This window comes from Penicillium coprophilum (assembly GCF_028826855.1).
Source record: "Penicillium coprophilum strain IBT 35676 chromosome Unknown utg000007l_segment0_segment0, whole genome shotgun sequence".
Lineage (NCBI taxonomy): Eukaryota > Fungi > Ascomycota > Eurotiomycetes > Eurotiales > Aspergillaceae > Penicillium > Penicillium coprophilum.
This window is the reverse complement of record NW_026622726.1, coordinates 280,228-298,729: the sequence shown is the minus strand read 5'-3', so window position 1 is coordinate 298,729 and position 18,502 is coordinate 280,228. Positions and strand designations below refer to the sequence as shown.

The 18,502-nt window shown below is 48.5% G+C and overlaps 7 protein-coding genes across 7 annotated transcripts; 2 read left to right on the top strand and 5 right to left on the bottom strand.

Moving 5' to 3' along the window:
* Positions 1-59: 59 nt before the first annotated feature.
* On the bottom strand, positions 60-1,569 carry N7500_010696 (25S rRNA (uracil2634-N3)-methyltransferase; the record flags this gene model as incomplete). Its single annotated transcript, XM_056681834.1, has 2 exons — positions 60-1,111; positions 1,344-1,569. 2 exons carry the CDS (start codon positions 1,567-1,569, stop codon positions 60-62), a joined length of 1,278 nt encoding a protein of 425 aa, XP_056527243.1.
* A 1,542-nt stretch (positions 1,570-3,111) lies between these two features.
* gmtA (GDP-mannose transporter) lies at positions 3,112-4,413 on the bottom strand (the record flags this gene model as incomplete). The annotated part of the gene is made up of 4 exons (XM_056681833.1): positions 3,112-3,545; positions 3,599-3,970; positions 4,030-4,117; positions 4,171-4,413. The coding sequence occupies 4 exons, from the start codon at positions 4,411-4,413 to the stop codon at positions 3,112-3,114; spliced, it is 1,137 nt and encodes a 378-aa protein (XP_056527242.1).
* A 773-nt stretch (positions 4,414-5,186) lies between these two features.
* N7500_010694 (uncharacterized protein) lies at positions 5,187-5,882 on the top strand (the record flags this gene model as incomplete). Its single annotated transcript, XM_056681832.1, has 1 exon — positions 5,187-5,882. The coding sequence occupies one exon, from the start codon at positions 5,187-5,189 to the stop codon at positions 5,880-5,882; it is 696 nt and encodes a 231-aa protein (XP_056527241.1).
* Positions 5,883-6,471: 589 nt separating this feature from the next.
* Positions 6,472-8,133, bottom strand: N7500_010693 (SMI1/KNR4 family protein; the record flags this gene model as incomplete). The annotated part of the gene is made up of 2 exons (XM_056681831.1): positions 6,472-8,068; positions 8,123-8,133. 2 exons carry the CDS (start codon positions 8,131-8,133, stop codon positions 6,472-6,474), a joined length of 1,608 nt encoding a protein of 535 aa, XP_056527240.1.
* Positions 8,134-9,576: 1,443 nt separating this feature from the next.
* Positions 9,577-13,734, bottom strand: N7500_010692 (putative esterase; the record flags this gene model as incomplete). The annotated part of the gene is made up of 3 exons (XM_056681830.1): positions 9,577-12,422; positions 12,500-13,361; positions 13,429-13,734. 3 exons carry the CDS (start codon positions 13,732-13,734, stop codon positions 9,577-9,579), a joined length of 4,014 nt encoding a protein of 1,337 aa, XP_056527239.1.
* Positions 13,735-14,272: 538 nt separating this feature from the next.
* Positions 14,273-15,073, top strand: N7500_010691 (uncharacterized protein; the record flags this gene model as incomplete). The annotated part of the gene is made up of 1 exon (XM_056681829.1): positions 14,273-15,073. One exon carries the CDS (start codon positions 14,273-14,275, stop codon positions 15,071-15,073), a length of 801 nt encoding a protein of 266 aa, XP_056527238.1.
* A 202-nt stretch (positions 15,074-15,275) lies between these two features.
* N7500_010690 (uncharacterized protein) lies at positions 15,276-16,934 on the bottom strand (the record flags this gene model as incomplete). Its single annotated transcript, XM_056681828.1, has 1 exon — positions 15,276-16,934. One exon carries the CDS (start codon positions 16,932-16,934, stop codon positions 15,276-15,278), a length of 1,659 nt encoding a protein of 552 aa, XP_056527237.1.
* Positions 16,935-18,502: the final 1,568 nt, after the last annotated feature.

The following is an 18,502-nucleotide window of genomic DNA, read 5'->3' as shown; positions in this document are numbered from 1 at the left end:
GAATGAGATTCAACTCAATTTGTACAGTTTTATGAAACATAATAGTATATACCCCACCCCTACTCGCTATCATCACTAGAATCATCATCTCTGGCCCTCTTCTTCCCTCCCTTCTTAGCCTGCTGCTTCTGCTTCACTTCAAAGACATACATCCGAGCCTCCCGATCCTCTCCCCTCCATCCTCCACGTTCCCCATCTTTCCCCTCAATATGCCCCGCTGTTCTCGCATGCGAATATCCCTCATAAGAAGTCCAAGGAAACCGGAAACTAGTCACAACAACCAGTCCCGCATGTCTCGCCAAATCCTTGATATTCCAAAGCGTATACGGCTCCCCCTCGAACAGAGTCACAAGAATCTGACCAGGTCCAGTCCGGAATCCCTTCCCGGTAGTATCATCATCTTTCCCCAGCTCTTCACCCTCTGCCACGTCCTCGTCATCATCCTCATCCTCCTCTTCACTCTCCTCCCCATCCGCATACACCCACTCATCGTCATCAGCATCCATAAGCGGCGGCGGCTTAGAAACAAGCGGTATACACGCTTTGAAGAAAGCGACCAATAGCTCCTGATTTGAACGAACCTGTCGGTTCACGTCCGTAGACAGCCCGCCAACGTGCGGGAAATTGAAGCAGATTACATCCCACGGCCCGCCAGGTTGATACGGCGGTCCTACTGGTTCGCTCTGTTGGTACCAAGCTGGTCTCTTGCGTTCGCGGCGTGTGAATCCTGTGCGGATTTCCTTGCCGCCACCAGCTGGAGTGCCGAGTTTGCGTGCGTCCACGGAGAAGACGACTTTGGGGATTTGCTGGTTGGGGTTGGGGTTGGTTGATGCCTGAGTTTCGGATTTGCTCTCTTCTGGTTGCTTTTCAGCGTCATTGCCTGAGTCCTTATCTTCGGAATTGCTCTTTTCTTCGGCGTTGCTCTCTTCTTCCTGCTTTTTGGTCTCGGCGCTTTCTGATTCTGCCTTTGCTGACGCGCCGATGATATCTGAGACATTCTGAGGAGCTTGCGGGTACTTGTTGTACAGGGTCTCCTTGGAGTCGTAGCATGTGGCGCATAGTTTGCGACACTTATATTGTTTCACCAGTGAGCGGGCAAATGAGAAGTCACCTGGTAGATGTTAGAACTCATGCTTCCCGAATATAGTAGATAATCCGTTGAAGCGTGCTGATTGTTCTGATACAGGAATGCATATTGGTTTCAAATTCGTATATCGATGTAAAATCACAGGTCTGGGCATGGATAACACGAGAAATACTATGCATAGAAATTGACTCCAATGTAATTCTTGCATATATTGAAGAACGCAGAGTAATGATGTCAACTAAACAGAAAAGCTCACCTTCACCAACTAAGAGAATTCGATCCTTCCTCAAAAACGGCACGATGGGTCTTTGATTTGCCTGCAAAGAGATTTTCTTCGGTGCATTACCATTGCCACTACCCTGCTTTTGCCCATTGCCATGCTGGTGTCCCTTAGCAGGGTTGGAAGATGAACCAGATGGTTTGCCTGGTCCGCGAGCGCGCGGCGGAGGGACGTTTTTGACCTTTTTATTATTGCGAGGCATGACTGAGGGCGAAGAGAAAATGAGTTTCTTTCAAAAGGAAAGTTGTATGAAACATATACGGAGCTACGGCCTATGTTTGCGGCCGGAAGATGAAGCGGAAGAAAATCGGACCGGATAATCAAAGAACCGAAGTATAAGTCTTCGGCTTCCCTTTAACCTCTCTACCTTTCTTGAAGTTACTTCCTTGACTTAATTCCGGCCTAGCCCATGACCAAAGTCGTAAAGGCAAACTGATTAGAGACCATAGGCGAGTGAAAAATCTGCAGGATAACATTGCCGCGATCTTAGTCATCTCAACGGTCCTATTCCCTAGGGTCGAATTATTCAAAACATCATCCTAGTGTCTCAGCGTGCAACATTACCAGTGCCTCTGTCCTTCGGGGTCCAGTTAATGAAGTCAGTTATGGACGAAGAGGTCTCGACTGGCCCATATTAGTATACTTTTAGCCAAACCCAAGTAAGCATAACTGAGAAATAGCAAACTCCAATCTTCACAAGTCGTGGGAAGTGGATTGATCTCAACAGCATGCCAAAGATTTCTACCATGACTCGGTTTCAAACATCGCCGAACCAGATTTTCGCTTCTGGGGCCAGCACACGTTGGTGTCGGGTCCAAGCTGTACGAAACTCGGGGCTTTGGTCATCATGGTCATAGAACGTATGCAGTCGATGCCAATACTCATTCGGTGGGAACTGGGTGGGGTATAATTATCCAGGCGAGGAGCGGCATCAGGCGTTGAAAGGAAATATGGCCATCCCCTGGTACCAAACGGGCTTTCTGAGGGCTTCGAGTGCTTTGTCAGTGTGGAACAACTGTCCCACGACTTGCAGGTAAGCATATTGACGTTGTATTACCTTTGCTGATATATTCTGAAGATGGGCTTATATGAGATTTGAAGTGGTAGATGAGTAGGACGGAGGGAAAGAGAGAGAAAAGGAAGACCCTTGACATGTTTGATCCTTGGGATCGCGCACTCATCAACAAATCATGCAACATCGAAGGAAACTACACTTCCAAACCTGGAAAGAGCGATTGTCTCAACTACGAAGGACCCAGGCTTAGGTCCCCGGCACCTTGTAGCTAAACATATACATACGAAGAGTCATGGAGTCAACCGGAAAAGTCAAATTAGTTATTGAAAGACACGTTCTATTAGAAAAAAAAAAAGATCGCGGCATAGCTATATACATCAGACAAGACAGGCAAATGCTATGGCCGCATGTCAGAACAAAGGGAGAATTACTAAATCATACCGTAGACCAAAAGCACGGGTGGTCAGGAAAAATCGCAAAAAGGAGACAGTTTCCCTTAAATGTAAGGCAAGGGGATGGAAAAATGACAGAAAAGAAGAGCGAAAAAGCAATCGAACACCAACACCGATCAAAGTGATCGCAGGATTTTTCCCATTAGACCAGACAAGACCCTTGAATTTGGCTGCAATGAAACGTGAATCATAATGTCACATGCAAAGGAGGACCGTGGACGCGGTTGACTTTTGGTATATGCACTGACCAGTCAGGCGCATATTGCCGTTCCAAGCACTAAGAGCGCAGCGAGTCTCTCATGCTCTGGCTGCTGGCACTGACTGGTGTGGGGAGAACACCAGTTCTGGGCTTGGCATTTTGCTTGATCTTGGCCACGGCGTAGACAATACCGCTGACGAAGCCGACCGCGATGGCGGAAACACTGGGGAAGGTGACTGGCGCATCGAAGAAGATGAGACCGGACAGAGCGATGGGAAGCTTGTTGAGCGCGCCAACCATGGAGTACGTGGTGGAGGAGGTGGTACGGACACACCATGCGGAGGTGTACGAGATGAAGACAGAAGAGGCACCGGACAGTACCATGGCAAAGAAGATACCGTCACGGTTGGACTCGGGGAAGTTACGGGCGAGGTTGGCGGATGACCAGTCCTCAACCAGGAGGGTGAGAACGATCAAGACAGGAATTGACAGGAGGTTGTTGTAGAACATGGCTGGTAAGATCATGTTAGTAAACATTTCAAACAAGGATGGAAGAACCACATACTGTCGAAATCCTTGAAGTTAGTCAGCTTGATGCGCTTGCGCATGCCCAGAACATAAGACGAGGTACACAGGCAGTTGATCAACATCCAGACGTATCCAGCGTTTAGAGTGGAGACCTTGCTGGAGGTGTCACCGGTGCTCTCGACAGCATGCTTGATATCAGCCCAGGCGGCAATGAGCGAGCTGAAAACCATGAGACCGAAGGAGAACAGAGTGAGGTTGGTAACTGAGCCACCGAACCAGAGAACCTCTCCATAGGCAATCAAGATAATAGTCAAGTTCTTGAAGATAGTGTAGACGGGGATTGAGAGGAACTGAAGGGCCTTAGAACCAGTGTAGATCATGCCGATCAGGAGTAGCGTAATCGGGAACCCTAATGTAGAATCTCGTCAGCTGCCACATCTCTCGGCTTCAATTAATCGGAGACCATACACTTTTTGGCCTCATCGGAGTTGAAATCACGGTAGGTGATAAGACCCATGGACTTGCATGTTTGAATGGCAGCAATGCAGACCAAAGACTATTGATATCAGTAATTCGTCTCGGATCACGATCGAGAAAGCCACCACATACCTGAACACATAGCAAGAGGAAGTTCAGGTTGAAGTCCAAGCCCGATAGAACATACTTGTTCATCACGGTCATCATGATTGATGAACCACAGTATGCCAGAACGGGGAGCGCGGGGTGGCTGGGCATGGCGGGACTGGGACGCGGCGAGGGAGTTGGTGGCGGCGCAGCCTCGAATTCCTTATTCCCCGAGTCGACCTTGTTCATGTCGACGGTGTAGTCGTCGGATTTCTTGTCTTCGGCCATGTTGAGTCGCAAATAGGGGAGGGAGGGGGCAATCGGCTTTTCGATGGAAGCGGGGAGAAACTAAAATGACAGATAGCACCCAGAGTATATCTAGGGGAGTCGAGGAACAAAAGTAGTTCAAGAAGTTGACCAAAGAAATAAAGTCCAAAGGAGATTTGACAACAACAGATTTCGCGGCCGGAAACAGACACGTTGTTACCTAAGCAGAGCGTTAAGGGGTGCTGACTCAGGATTTTATTTATAGAGTGAAACATCTATTGTACACCATACAGTGGTCAAATATTGTTGGATAGGGCTTGAAAGAATAATCAATTGAGATCAACCAGATTTACTGTATATATAGTTGACAGTTATGTGTCTGTAATTGTGTCAATGAGTACATACGTAGTATAGCTATGGCACAGCATGGATCTTTCGAAGGTTCCGTGAGGCTAGAGAATATGTCAAATTGATACACTAACTAAAAGAACAAAAACTATAGAAATACATACCTTATTCCCAAATTTTAGACTATGAAAACCCCCAAAGCAAAGATATAAAACTGTCCACGCATAGACTATCCCGTACCGAACCCATATATACTAGTGGAGCTCCCGATCTTCCAACATCAACCCTCCTAACCACACACTCCCCCGAAAATCCCATTTCACACCTTTAGATTGGGATATTGGATTCGAAAATCAAACCAACCAAACTATTCATTCCAAGCCCACCAGAGAAAAACACAACCCCGAAATAACAGACCGTCAAATCCACCCCCGCGCATCCCCAAAATGCCAGACTCAGACGACGAAGCCCTTTTCGCCGCACTCGAAAACGAAGATGACACCCTCTACCGCGACCAACGCATTCACCAACTAAATGCCGAGCTGGCAGCCACAAAAAACAATCACTCCGCACGCGCAACAAGCGGCACCACAGGCCTCATCCAAAACGAAGTCTACCCGACACTCTCGTCCGATCAGTCCGTGCTGGATTTCACGACGCGCACGAGCAGATGCCTGGTGCATTTTGCGCATCCTGATTTTGCGCGGTGCGCGGTCATGGATATGAAGCTTGGAGAGTTGGCGAATGTGCACTACGAGGTCTCGTTTGCGCGGGTGGATGTGCGTAACACGCCTTTTATTGCGCAAAAACTTGGGATTAAGGTTTTGCCTTGTGTCATTGGGTTTAAAGATGGGGTTGGGCTTGATCGGGTGGTTGGATTTGAGGGACTTGATGCTAGGGGATTTGATGGAGTTGAGGGGTTTGATGTGAGGGTTTTGGAGAAGAGGTTGGTCTATAAGGGAATTCTTTTGGCGGTGAAGATTGGGGCTGGGGACGAGGATGATGATATGAGGGAGGAAGAGGACAGTGATGATGGTGATGGCAGGAGAGGATTTGGGAGGAAGAAGGGGAGACGTGGGATTCGGGATTCTAATGCCAACGTGAGAAATCGTGGTGATGATGACGATGATGATTGGGAGTAATGATCCTGTTTCTTGAAGTTGATACCCAGGGTACTAGGATATTGATTCGGGATTTCTGTATATTAACGGATTGATGACCTATAGTGATGTTCTATTTGCATGTTTACGGGCATACCCATGCCATATATCTGCCATATATCCAGATTCTAAGGCTTAATCAAGCTCTGAAGTAGACTATCCGTGTGGTTTGGGAAGTCATGGGCAACTTGATGTTGGAAATTGAAGGATCAAAGTAAATGGGATTGTAGCCAGACACGAAAGAAAAAGGCAAGACTGTCATCATAGAATTACAGGCAAAAAAATATGGGAGACCGTAAACACAGAGCCATCTCGACGGCAAAGGAAAACAAGAACGAAAGGAAACAAACGCACTAGCAGAGCAAAAAAGCACCCTAGAGTTACAACAAATGCCATGAAACTGAGGCTAGAAGAAGAACAGGGGGGAATTCTATACAAGCAAAAGTAGAAGCAGAAGCAGAAGCAGAACGTTCACGCACATCCATAAGTTCCACAGTGACGCCGGATGCCCTTCAAAACCCGAGATTCAAGAGAAAACTGGACTGCCCGGACTCAAGAAGCAAGGCGTATTCTAAATAGCCACGTTCTTCATTTCGCCGAGAACCTCTGACTCAATGGTGGATGAGGACTCCGCGGAATCGGTTCTATCGGCCTTCTCAACCTTCTCAGCCTTATCGGATTCCTTAAGTTCATTGGGCTTGGGGAAGCCTTCATTCTCCTTGTTAGAGATTTGCGGGGTTACCACCTCCATAAGATCTTCGGTCTGAGACTCCTTGCCGTTTTCCTTGCTGTCTTCAGAGATCGTAGATCCTGCAGTGACAATGGGACTTGTTGTCTCCTCAGTCACGCGTGCAAGAGGACTGGACACGCCGAATGGCGTCTTGGGGCTCTGGGCATTTCCACCCTTGGAGAAACGGTGTGGTGAGCGGCCTCGTTCTTCGGTGCGCGTGGGGCTACCGTAGGGGGACTCGCGACTGCTGGACCGGTTGCCTGAACCGTTCACACCAAGACCATTGGGTACGGGGCCCTTCCGGCGAGGTGCACGACGACCGTACTTCTGATCCGCCCTCCAGCGCAGAATATCCAGGTATGGGGGCTCCACGTTTTGGGTCTTGAATTGTTTGAGCTTTAGCTCGTCCGTCTCCTCATTTACAATGGCGTGGCCACTACACAAATCTTCGGCGAAAATCGCGAGGAACGCAGCCCATGATCTGGCAACGACATATTTGCAATCGTAATCCCGGCCGAAAATGATCACCTGGCCCCATTTCCCAGTGGGGCCAGGTGCCAGATCAATAGCAAGGTTGTTGCCGCCCCAATCACGGGCAAGGGGAATCCAAGCGGGGTGTGCGTACGCCTTCTGTACTGCACCGGGAGGCTGGGAGTCCTGACGAGCGAGCAGCTCTGATTGCCACATTGCGGACGAGGGCTGCTGAGACGGACCAGCCGCGGAGGAGCTTGCCGCAGAGCTGGATGCGGGCGGGTTTTGCATCATACTTGCGTTGCTGAGATATTCATCGTTGACCTTTTTCCAGTTCGTCCATTCCTGAACGATCTCCTCGCAGTCGAGCAGCATGGCGCTGAAAATGACACCGGTGGGTTGGCCGCCACGTTCTTGACCATCATGGAACATCAAAGATTCCCGTACCTCTAATGGAAGACTGCAGTCGAGTTCGTGCTCCAATTCGTTAATATCGTTCTGGGTACATCCCTCGCCGAGCTGGTCAAGGAGTTCCTCATAATTGTGTTCTAACCAGCGTTCAATCTTCCTCCAGGAGTGAGCGACCGGCGGCGGCGGTGGCGCTCCATCGTGGAAGCTTTGCATCTGAATCTCTGGTGTGCCCTCAGCTTGGTCGTTTGATCGTCTCTTTTGAGATGCGGCCGATCTCATCCCTGGTGAGTAGGGATGGGTGGGAGAGCCCAAGTCGTCGGGGGAGCCGTTCCATTCGGATGCTTGTGCACTTGCAGATCCTTTTGTGGGCTCGTCATCGTAAGGGTTGGAGAGGTCTGGGCGAGATTCGATTGCGCTGGTTGCGACAGATGTGAGCGGCTCGTGGCGACTTTGGCTGAGAGGGACGTGTCTCCCAGTACGGTAGGGGGAGTCGTGGGAGGCATGACGGTCATAGGAGGTCATAGTATGCCAAAAGGAACGCCATGTCGAACTCAACCTATATCACGTCAGCGGACATGGATCTTATCTTCAGATCCAGAGGTAGACTAACATATTCGCCATGGTGTCACAGTAGGGGAAAAAAACGGGCGCAGGGGGTTTAACGAATCGCGAAATCGATCATTGGAGAGGGAAAAACGTGTCCCGACGCGGGGATAGTCAAAACAAGAATATTCAAAATCCAGGGGAAAAGTGAAGAAAGAAGTTGAAGATGTCAAGACGTGAAGTTGTTGGTAGGGGCAACCTTGAAAGTCCCAAGATCCAGAATTAGGTAAGGAAGGAGAAAAGGTGGAGGGGGGAAAATATATGGCTCTTTATTTTTCTTTTGCACAAGACTTTTGAAGACTTGCAATTTAATATACTCCAAACGTTTTTCATCTAAAATCGAAAGAGGTTCGATGCTTCGATTGTTATGATATTCTATTTAACCCCTGGCCGCATCCAGCTCTCGACGTCTGGTATGTAGATCCCTTTGATATGATGTCGATAACTCATCATAAGCTTTTGAATGCGAATCAGCAATGGAGCATTTTGCCAAGTATGTGTATTGCAGTATGTACTGCATTCAGTCAATACATCATTTCTTCCAGGCCATCACCACACGTGGGCAGACGTATTTGAATCCCATTCTCCCACACCCCTAGGCCGAAAGCAGTTCAGCTTCCAACGATCCATGAGCTGAACCCTAGCTGCCGTCTATGGGCAAGGTACACAGGCAAAAGAAATATACAACATACATGGACGGAGTATACCGACTAGGAACCCATAAATAGGAGATGGAGTGGCGTTCCCTTTTTCCCCAAGAACGGCCAAGGGCGCGATATAAAATTAGGCCGAAGCTGAGTGGATCTCGGGGAAACGCCTGCGGACGAATAGGAGTCGTTAGGGTCAACAATAAGGGGAAAGTCCACGTTTCCAACAAAAATAGAAATTAATATACGTACAGACGGGGTCCGTTAACATACATAGGCCTACATATTAAGCTGCGAACCAAACTATTCCATGTAGATCCTTATTACTGGAACACTGATATTGTAAGCCTAAACAGAAAAAAGACGGGAATATTAAGATCAGCAGATTCTGATAGGCTAGACTCCACACTACAATTCTAAAACCTGCCAATGTTGAATCGTTTAAACGGTGTGGCTTGTTCAGGGCTTGGTGAAATCGGAGTCTTGGCGTTCAGGTACCTAGTTGGGTAGGAGTACATTTACAGCATCCCTTCTATATCAAGATGAGATACGAAAATTATGAGGTCATGTACTACGATGAAGTACTTGAACTGCATCTGTTTATATACACTGATCGACAGGATAGATTTAGAGCCAGCACCTATATGGCCTCTACACCTAAAAATGAAGGACTTGGGTAATCCAAACATCTAATGTGGATAAGGACTCCAGTCGATGTGGTGGAAGAATTAGAGACACTGCTCAGTGCTAGTATATCAAAATATTTCACAAAACCACTGGCAACATCGAATGAACAACATCATGCCTTGTCAATTCACGCCTTGCACGCCCTCATGATCGTATCAATTTTGGTCATCCCTCTCTCAAAGTCTGCTCCAAGCTTCGCCAAGTCCTTTGCGCCCATCCCACGTTTTGCCTTCGCAGCCTTGTTGACCTTGACGGCATCGTTAAGAGCCCCTGCGCTGAGGATATAACTGAAAATAACAAAGGGGGCAGAGGAAGGATCATCAACGACAGAATAGATATCGATACCGACCAGAGCGGCTTCACCAGCTAGGGCGATAAATCGCCCGATACTAGCAAGTCCACTAATCGCGCCGATGACTTCACCACCGATGGGAATGAGGAAGAGGAACGCTGAGAGAAAGAGCAGAATCTGGCGCTTGCGGTTTTCTCTGTCAATTTCTTCCGCAGTGTCGACAACTTGTTGCATTGACGCAATGGCTTGGTGAATCATCAAGATGGGCACTGAGACGGCATCGACCATATCCGACCCAGTCCAGCTACGGCGTGCATCAATGCGCTGTGATATGATGGCCATTTCGAGGCCCTTGCGCAAGTCCTTTGTTTTGCCCAATAATTCGGAGATAGTTTCCTTGGGATCGACCACATCATCGACAGTGTACCCGTTGCTGATCATAGGCACACCGATTTCCCATCCGTATTGGTAGCAGCGTGGGTAATCATGGCAATCCTGTTTGTTGCTTTGGTGATCATACATGCCTAAATACGTCCGCCCACGGGGTATGCCCGTCTCCGCCAGCACATCCGCGTAGAACTGATCTTCCTTGCCTTCATTTTGGAAGCTCCAGTAAGTGGTCTGATGAAAGGGTCGTTCCTTGGTGCTTGCGCGCAAGGAAGTATCCGGTGGACACGGCTCCGAAACGTTCAAAAATCCAATATCATCTTCAAAAATCACACAATAACGACACACAGGGCTTGTTTTGCCATATTGCAATCCGCATTTAGCGCACATCGGTTGCCATTCTGCCACAATGCATGTGAAGTAATCAATGCCATGGTCCATATAGAAGTCATGGATGATAGTTGGGGCTCCTTCCACCACAGCCTTGGAGTATGTTTTGAATTTTTTGTCGTAGCCGTCAGCTAGAAGCTCAGTGTAATTCTTGATATCATCCTCAAGCATCGTTTGCATTGTCTCCAGTAGGAAAATTGGTCCACACCGATATCCAATGTCGTCAGAGATATCGTCGATCGTTTTGTAGGTGTTTGTACAATGAAACACATCGTCGTCGAGGCCGTCAGTATCCTCATCGTCATCTACATCATTGCCATCGCCGATATCATCCTCTCCATCGGGCATTATAGGGAGATGCGGGTCTGAAACAACGCCGTCATCGCCAACCCTGTTGGGACGACCACAACGGCTGAACCACGTTTTGGCGGTATTGTACCACGTATAAAGGATTGAATGCATGTCTGCGCGGCCATTTCCGTCAAGGTCGGGGAAGTAAGTGCAAGATCCGGCAACTGCACCCTGATATTTCACCCCAACAGGGTCCCACTCGTACCGCGAGTTACCGATATCCTTGCGGCCTTTGTTCAGCCATACAGTACCGTCGCCATTGAACTTATTCGTGTGGATCATGTCCGCTTTGCCGTCGCCATCCACATCTGCCCATTGAAGATTGGCCCGGTCTTTTCCTTCGGAGAATTTGTACTGGTCAACGAGATCCCAGGTTCCAACCTCGTTGTGCACATATCCCCATGATCGGCCATCCTTCTCCAAACAGATGTAATCGCCTTTGCCGTTGCCTGAAATATCGGCAAATTGAACTGGGCGATCAAAAAGTCCAATTCCACGTTTCTCAGGGCAGTGGAGATCTGGGGCCGGGTCAGAATGGTATTCCCAATCAAAGTGCCCTGTCTCTTTGATACGGTTGCGCCACAGCTTGACGCGGTTGTCATTGTCAGGATCTGTCCATACAATGTCACAGGCTCCATCGCCATCCCAATCAGTGAGATGTAGATCACGACGGTCTAAATCCTTTCCAATTGCTTGCGTAGACGGGTCAAATATCATATAGTTGGCGCCCCAGAAGCCTGGGCCATCATCCTCGACTGTCGTCATTCCCTGATTCTCATAAATGTGCATGTCTCCCTTCGACAGGATCCATACATAGTCCATCATTCCATTGGAATGTCCAAGCATGTTGCAGTAAGCGTTGCCATCGGCGCGGAGCTTGGTGGATCCGTGACCGGTGTTCTTCCACACACGCATGTTAAACCGATGCTTATCATCTTCCTTGACATGTTCCATGAACACGTAGTCCTGTCTTCCAAGGAGGCCAAAGTCCTGGGGCTCTCCATATACACGGGCAAAATGAACGCGCTTGCGCAGTCCTTCATCCCCATAGCCGCTCATTCCGAAATGCGTCGGGCCAGAGCTAGCTCCCTTAGCGAAGCCCTGACGCCACGCGACGTTCAGGCCATCTCCTTCCTTGCCCTTTTGACAGCTGCGTGAATTGGTGTAGGTTGTAGTCTGGCCCACATCATCAAGCCAGAGCCAGTCATCGCGCCCGTCGCCGTTAATGTCCTCAAACCGCACACCATTGACATCCCCAAAGCCCTTTCCAGTAAATCGCTTCCCCAGTGCCTGCCAGTATTTAGGTACATCGTCAATCCACCCATTGCGCCAGCAGGTAGTGTCACCGTTGTCTGCTATCACGCAGTAGTCGGCACGTCCGTCGCCGTCAATATCAGCTAACCGGACTCGTGCTTGAGGATAGCCTTCAGGTTCTTTGATTTTGCCAATGGATTTAAAAGTTGGGGGCTTGGAGTTTGTACCATCACCCTGGTTGATCGAGGCATAGGCCGTGCCATCCTTTCCAATGCAGACAAAATCATCTAAGCCATCGGCTGTGTTGTAACTTGTCAGCCTCTCACATCCCATGCAGTGTCAATATTCCCACGCGATAGAGATGGGATATACATACCATTAATATCAATGAAATTAACACCGGGTTGGATGCAATTGTCGTCCACTGTCGTATCGGCAATCTTGACAAACATTTCTGATTCCTTTCCTGTATTCCTCCAAGTGCCATACGCGACAGAGCCGTCATCCTGTTGAAACCAACCGAGCAGATCATCCCGGTCACGTCGAAACAACCGCGCGAAGAACCATTGGTCACGATCATAATCGCTAATGATTGACAAGACCTTTCCTTTGGACTCGCTAGAATGATAGTATATACCATCATCCTCTCCACTGCCTCTTTGTGTCAGCCCTCCAGCTGACACCCCGTCTCCATACTGCTTCTCACAGGATCCACCTGTACTATCCATTTCATTCGGTGTCTTCAAAAATCCCTTTTTGTCAGCTTCCTGAATAGCCTTGTACCATACATATGCCATCTTGGCATACCCTTGCTCATTAGGGTGCGTGCTGTCGACGACGCCATTGTGGTCGAAGTCGCCAGGGAACGCTATCCACCCATTTCCATTGGAAGGGTACTCTGGATCCATATCGGCAAGGACGATGGAGACCCCGTCATCTTGCATTTCGCGGACGAGTTGACGGAACTGCATATTGACAGTAGGGCGGTAAGTGGCTGTGTTGCCCTCCGTCGAGGGTATGAGGGTTGATAAGATGATTGTCGTTTTTTCCATGCCATCACCAGCGAGCAGACTGTTGATTAAAGATCTCATGCGCTGTCCCGTGTTTACTATGTCAATCTTGAGACGGCAATCGTTTGTCCCGGCGTTGATGAGCACTACGTTAGGACGATAATTCAGAGACCCTTGCGCAGCCGCTTTGACTTGATCAATGGTATCACCCGAATGGGCTTCAACCTCCTGTGATTAAGTATTAGTATATCAATGACGGTAAGAGTACACAAAGACGCCGGAAATGTGTATTTACATTGTCAAACATGTTACCGTTCGTCTTGGTGCCCACCATGTCTACCTCCCAGCCATCGGACCGTAAAGCATCACGCAGAGGCTTGCGGTATCCATTGCCGCTGGCTGATAGAAGGCCCCAGGTAATGGAGGCCCCGAGCGGCAGAATCCGCAGTGGTACTTTATTATCTCTTTGCGAAATGGTAGTGTGGTTTTGAAAGAACCGATGGTGGGCGTGGTGGGCATGGTTGTGAGGGTGTGTTGCAACGAGGGCAAAGGCTTGAAACACCCACAGCAACCAAAAGAAAGGAGATTTAATTCTCGCCATGGTGAAATCTCCGAATCTAGGTGATTCCTACAAGCAGTTCATCCTGGTCAGACCCACCATTATATACTCCTTTTCCTTCGCAACACCCCTGAACTACTAGTATCTGATTATATCTGTACCATTTTATTATTCCACCATTTCTCCTTGTCACCGTATTCCGCCGTATTCCGGTCTCTTCATCACATCCTATATCCACTTTGTAAATGTAGTGTACGGGTCCAGCCTGGCTAGAGACCTATCAAACCCTCTAATCATGCTCATTAGCCATGTGTTAATATAACCCGAGCTTCGAAAGTAACGTCTTTATCATCTTGGCACACTGTCTCGTGTTTTCCGCAAAGTTTTTGCAAGTTTTGGGGGCTATAAAAGGCGCCACACACGGAGTTATCTACTTCTATACTAGTGGCTGTAATGGTAGCCTACTTTGGGGGTTACCAACATGAAGACATTAAGACATATTTCATCCCGTTCCCCGAGCAGTATATAGATAAAGGATTTAACAGACGCTACCTTGTTCCATTACAAAAAAAAAATCAAAATGAAACTTTCATTCGTTCTCAGTCTTCTCACTATTGTGAGTACCGTCTTTGCGGGCGGTATTCGCGGCGCCTACGAACGCATGTTTATCTGGTACGCCTACCAGGCGCAAATTGATGGCCTGATGAAAACATACGGCAATCTGGATGCACTCACCATCTGCCCGTATGATTACGGAAGCGGACGTGAAAAGACACTGCTGTTCAATGAGTTCATCGAGGTCACAAACCGGGAAGTCGACGCGGATCGAGGCGCAATCCCCTCCATCACAGACAGTCTAACTCCCGATGTTGACAAGATGGCAAACACGCTCCTCCGCGGAAAAAATGGAAAATCCCTGATGAAACCGAGGTGGCCCTGGGCTGGCAGAATCATGGTTGGAGCTTCCTATACAACCCTGTTACAGAAAGCTGCAGCAGTGGTGTGGGATATGAAACAAGAGAGCATGCTGGGCCCGAGCAATGCTCACATACTGAAGGCGACACGGGCAATTCAAATGGTGGTGCTGTCGCGCAAAATCGACTACGAGAAATACCGGATGCCGGCGATGGAGTCTCAATTCAAGGATGTCAAGTTTGTGACGTGGGATCTCATACTGCAGTCTGAGCCTAAGGCGAGGGAGTTCGATCTCGAGGAAACCGTGAAACAGAACCCGAACGTGGAAGATCTAGCAAAGAAGATTGATCTCTGGGTGAAAGCATACCATACGCAGCCGGTAGAGGGGGAAAAACGCGCCTCTCATTGGAATGCGCTTAAGGAAGCCAAGGTAGCTGAAAGTCGTGCTACCTACGGGGGTTGTTAGTTGTCGGCCAGGAGATTGAACAAATGGCAAGGTTCCATCGGTGGAAATTGAAGTCGGGGTGATCCGATTAGCGTGGCGCTAGTGTTGTGCTAGTCTTTTTTTACTCCACAGGAATTTCAATTGCATTGTTCTATACGGAGTACGGCGTACTGAAAAATACATTGTAAATTCGTGGTATCTAATACTTCGAATTGTAAGAGCCCTAACCTCTCCGTCCTCGGCCCCTTCCTCGGTATCCAGCACGAGGTCTCCTTGGATTTGGCCGCAACCCCACCATTTTACGGTCTTCCTCCGATTCCACATATGGTGCATCCAAATACACCTCGCCAAGATGTAACATTTCGAAGGGGGCCGACGGACGTATCGACGGATCCGCCAAGCACACATTTAGCAGGATTCGCTCCACTACAGAAGGCATAGTATCGCCTTCAGGCTCGAATCCAATCTGGTCGATAGTTATCTCACGCACAAGGGTGAGATCCCGAGGCACGGTACTATGAATCTCCTGGGTTAGCACAGCCATAGGCCATGTATCCGTCACGTCGGGTCTTTGTGGCCATATGTATGCAAACTCTGGATCTGACACATCCGTCACAGAGAGCTCAGCCTGATCAAGTCCTAGCTCCATTGCTTTCTGTTCAACTTGCTCGAGATAGTGGCTGTTACTAGATTCCTCAGCAGCCCGCCAAATGAATATATCCGGGGTGACATCTAGACTGTCATACAGCTCCTGATAATTGGCCTTTATACAAGCGCGGGCAATCTGCGGCGTCATCGATGGTCGGAGGCGTGCCAACTCGGTGTAGGTAGCCTTGTGTGCAACCTTTGGGAACCATATTAGAACCGGAAGATCGGTATCTGGCGTCTTGTCATTCAACCAGGACAAGTCGTTGTTTAAAATCAATCGGGCATGTATGGCCTGTCGAATAGACTGCAACGAAGTTTCTTGTTTCAACCACCATTTGGCGAAGAAGGGGTGGTGGTAGATGCCTCGAACAATACATGGCAGCTCGCCACGAATCATGGTTGGCCGACGCAACCGTGCGTAGCGGTCGATGTTGCCCGACCACGCTGCCATCAGGATCAATAAATCCTTATCAACAGTGGGCAGATCAGCGGGGAGTGGTTCGCACAATAGCCGGACAGTTTCTGGATCAACTGGTCGCGCGCCGGGTAATGTGCCTTCGACGTCAAGACACCAGTCCTCCGTTATATCAAACATAGGGCATGGCACAACAAGAAAGATGCTGTCCCCCACTGGTAGGGTTTTATCAAGCATAGACCGCACACACGTATCGCCGTTCAAATGGGCTCCAGCACGTAGGGGAGCATGTAGACAGCGGTTGTAGTCATCCATACAGTTCCACCTGATCGGGCTGTCGATGATGCTCTCGTAGATTGCTCGACCGGACGTCCGATTGTCGCGTGCTTCTTCCGCAATCGCCACGTCCGGCAACAGTTCTAGCTCCAGGTAGAGTGAGGTGTAACCTCCTGCGGCGCATGCGCGCCCGACCTGAAACCGCAGTAGGTCGTTCCCAGGGTATCGCTCTAGCAGGTCACGGAGAGTCTGCTCCGTTGGGATATCTGGATGCCAGAAACAGTAAGGAAAATCTTCTGGCGATTCCATGTTTGGGATTCGATTGCTCATTATCGCGCGCGCATTCAAGGCGCGAGTAAATTCAGGAAGATGTCCATACAGTTCCTGCGCGAAGCCATCGTGAGTGCGGATTCCACGGACCACGCACAACCGAGACGGTTGGCTCGTGGGATCATCGGGTACGCTTTTGCCTTGAATGGCTGCTAAATTCTCTCGGGATGTATCCAGCCCATAGAGTGCTCGGGATGGGGGGATGGATGTCATGGTGACTGATCAGCCTAAGAGATAGCGCGCTAAGGCTTCAAAGCAGTTTTCAATGGATTTTGATCTGTATTAGGGCCTGTATTAGCGCTTGTTCTAGAGCCTGTCGGACCATTTCATATCTGTTTCAAATTGTGTCTTATCTCCGCATTGGGGGCCAAGTAAGACAATATATAAAATGGGTGTACAATACGCGAGGGCACTAGTCTTGGCAACTAAGGTCTTGGCAGCTTGGCAACCAGGCACCTGAGGCTTTAAACTGATCCCGGCGCTATGCCGAATTCGGCGAGGCCCATGCGGGCATCGTCTACGTGACCATTGTCCTTTTCAAGTATAGCCATTTCAATCTCGCATCCACTTGCTTCTCATCGACTTTTCGCATAGCAACACTAGTGATTTAGATTTAGTAGTAAAATGAGGTATTGAGTGATTAATACGTAGTGTTACGAGATGAAGTCTTACCGCATAGTACGCATTTTGGTAGCATAACCACTCTGAGAAGTCACGCAATTAAAAACATATACCATCTCCTATAGAGTCTTCTTACCTCAAGTGAAAAGATTCCTTGGCTTATTTCTTCGCGACATCTATGCCCACTTTCAAATTATCTTACTACGTTGTAGGGCCATGTAGGCCCTTGAAACGGTCGCTGCTAGATGCCACGGCCACGCCGGTGGAGTTCTTGACCATCTTCTCTAATCATGCTAGCTCGGGTTGAACAGTTAATAGATCCGGGATAGGGATATCCAAGGTATCAGTGACGCCCGCGAGGTTGGCATCTAGGGGTGCCGGTGGGCTTGTGATTAGGTCGGCCGCGGTATAGCGGATTTATAGTATTAACCTGATATGTCTGTAAGTAGCAGAGCGGGCTGTATTGTATAAGAAAGAAGTAGGATTCAAATGCCTCATAGGAATATCAATGCATATTAGATTGAAAAAGATGTCGGAACATCCGATTGGAAGAATGTGTTGTTGGAATCGAAAGTATATGTATGTGGTGCGCTAAGTGACAATCATGTCGATTCATTCTGATCGTGTGGAAGTGCTAGGCTAGGACAGTCCATTGAGACCCAGTGTGTACGAGATGTTTGAAGCCAGGACAATAAGAAAGATAAATCAGAAGAAACGAGCTACGAAATACATTGAATTTCCTTGCTGCTATTTTCCACCCCAACACTAAGACAATGTGGTTGTACTACTACAACTTCGCATCCTTCATACAAAATTTTATTGTTCAATTGAAGCACATGTGTTTTTTGCGACCCGGAAACAACTGCCGAGTTGAGTGATAGCATTGATAGCAGATGATGATTATCACAGAGGCAGTTTCAAGTACTCCATGGTAGTAGTCTGTCTAGTACACTGTCTCAGAGCCTTGGAAGACTGTCAAGGCTAGAGGTTAAAAAATATCCTGCGCCTATCATGTGAAAGAAAGATTCAGGCAAAAGAAACTTGAGGACTGGATATTGTACCATTGACACATCAACTTGGTTTCATTATTTGTCTCTTTATATTCTCGGGCTTCTTTGAGGAAATATATAGTTATGTATTCCGTATTCTTTGCACAATTA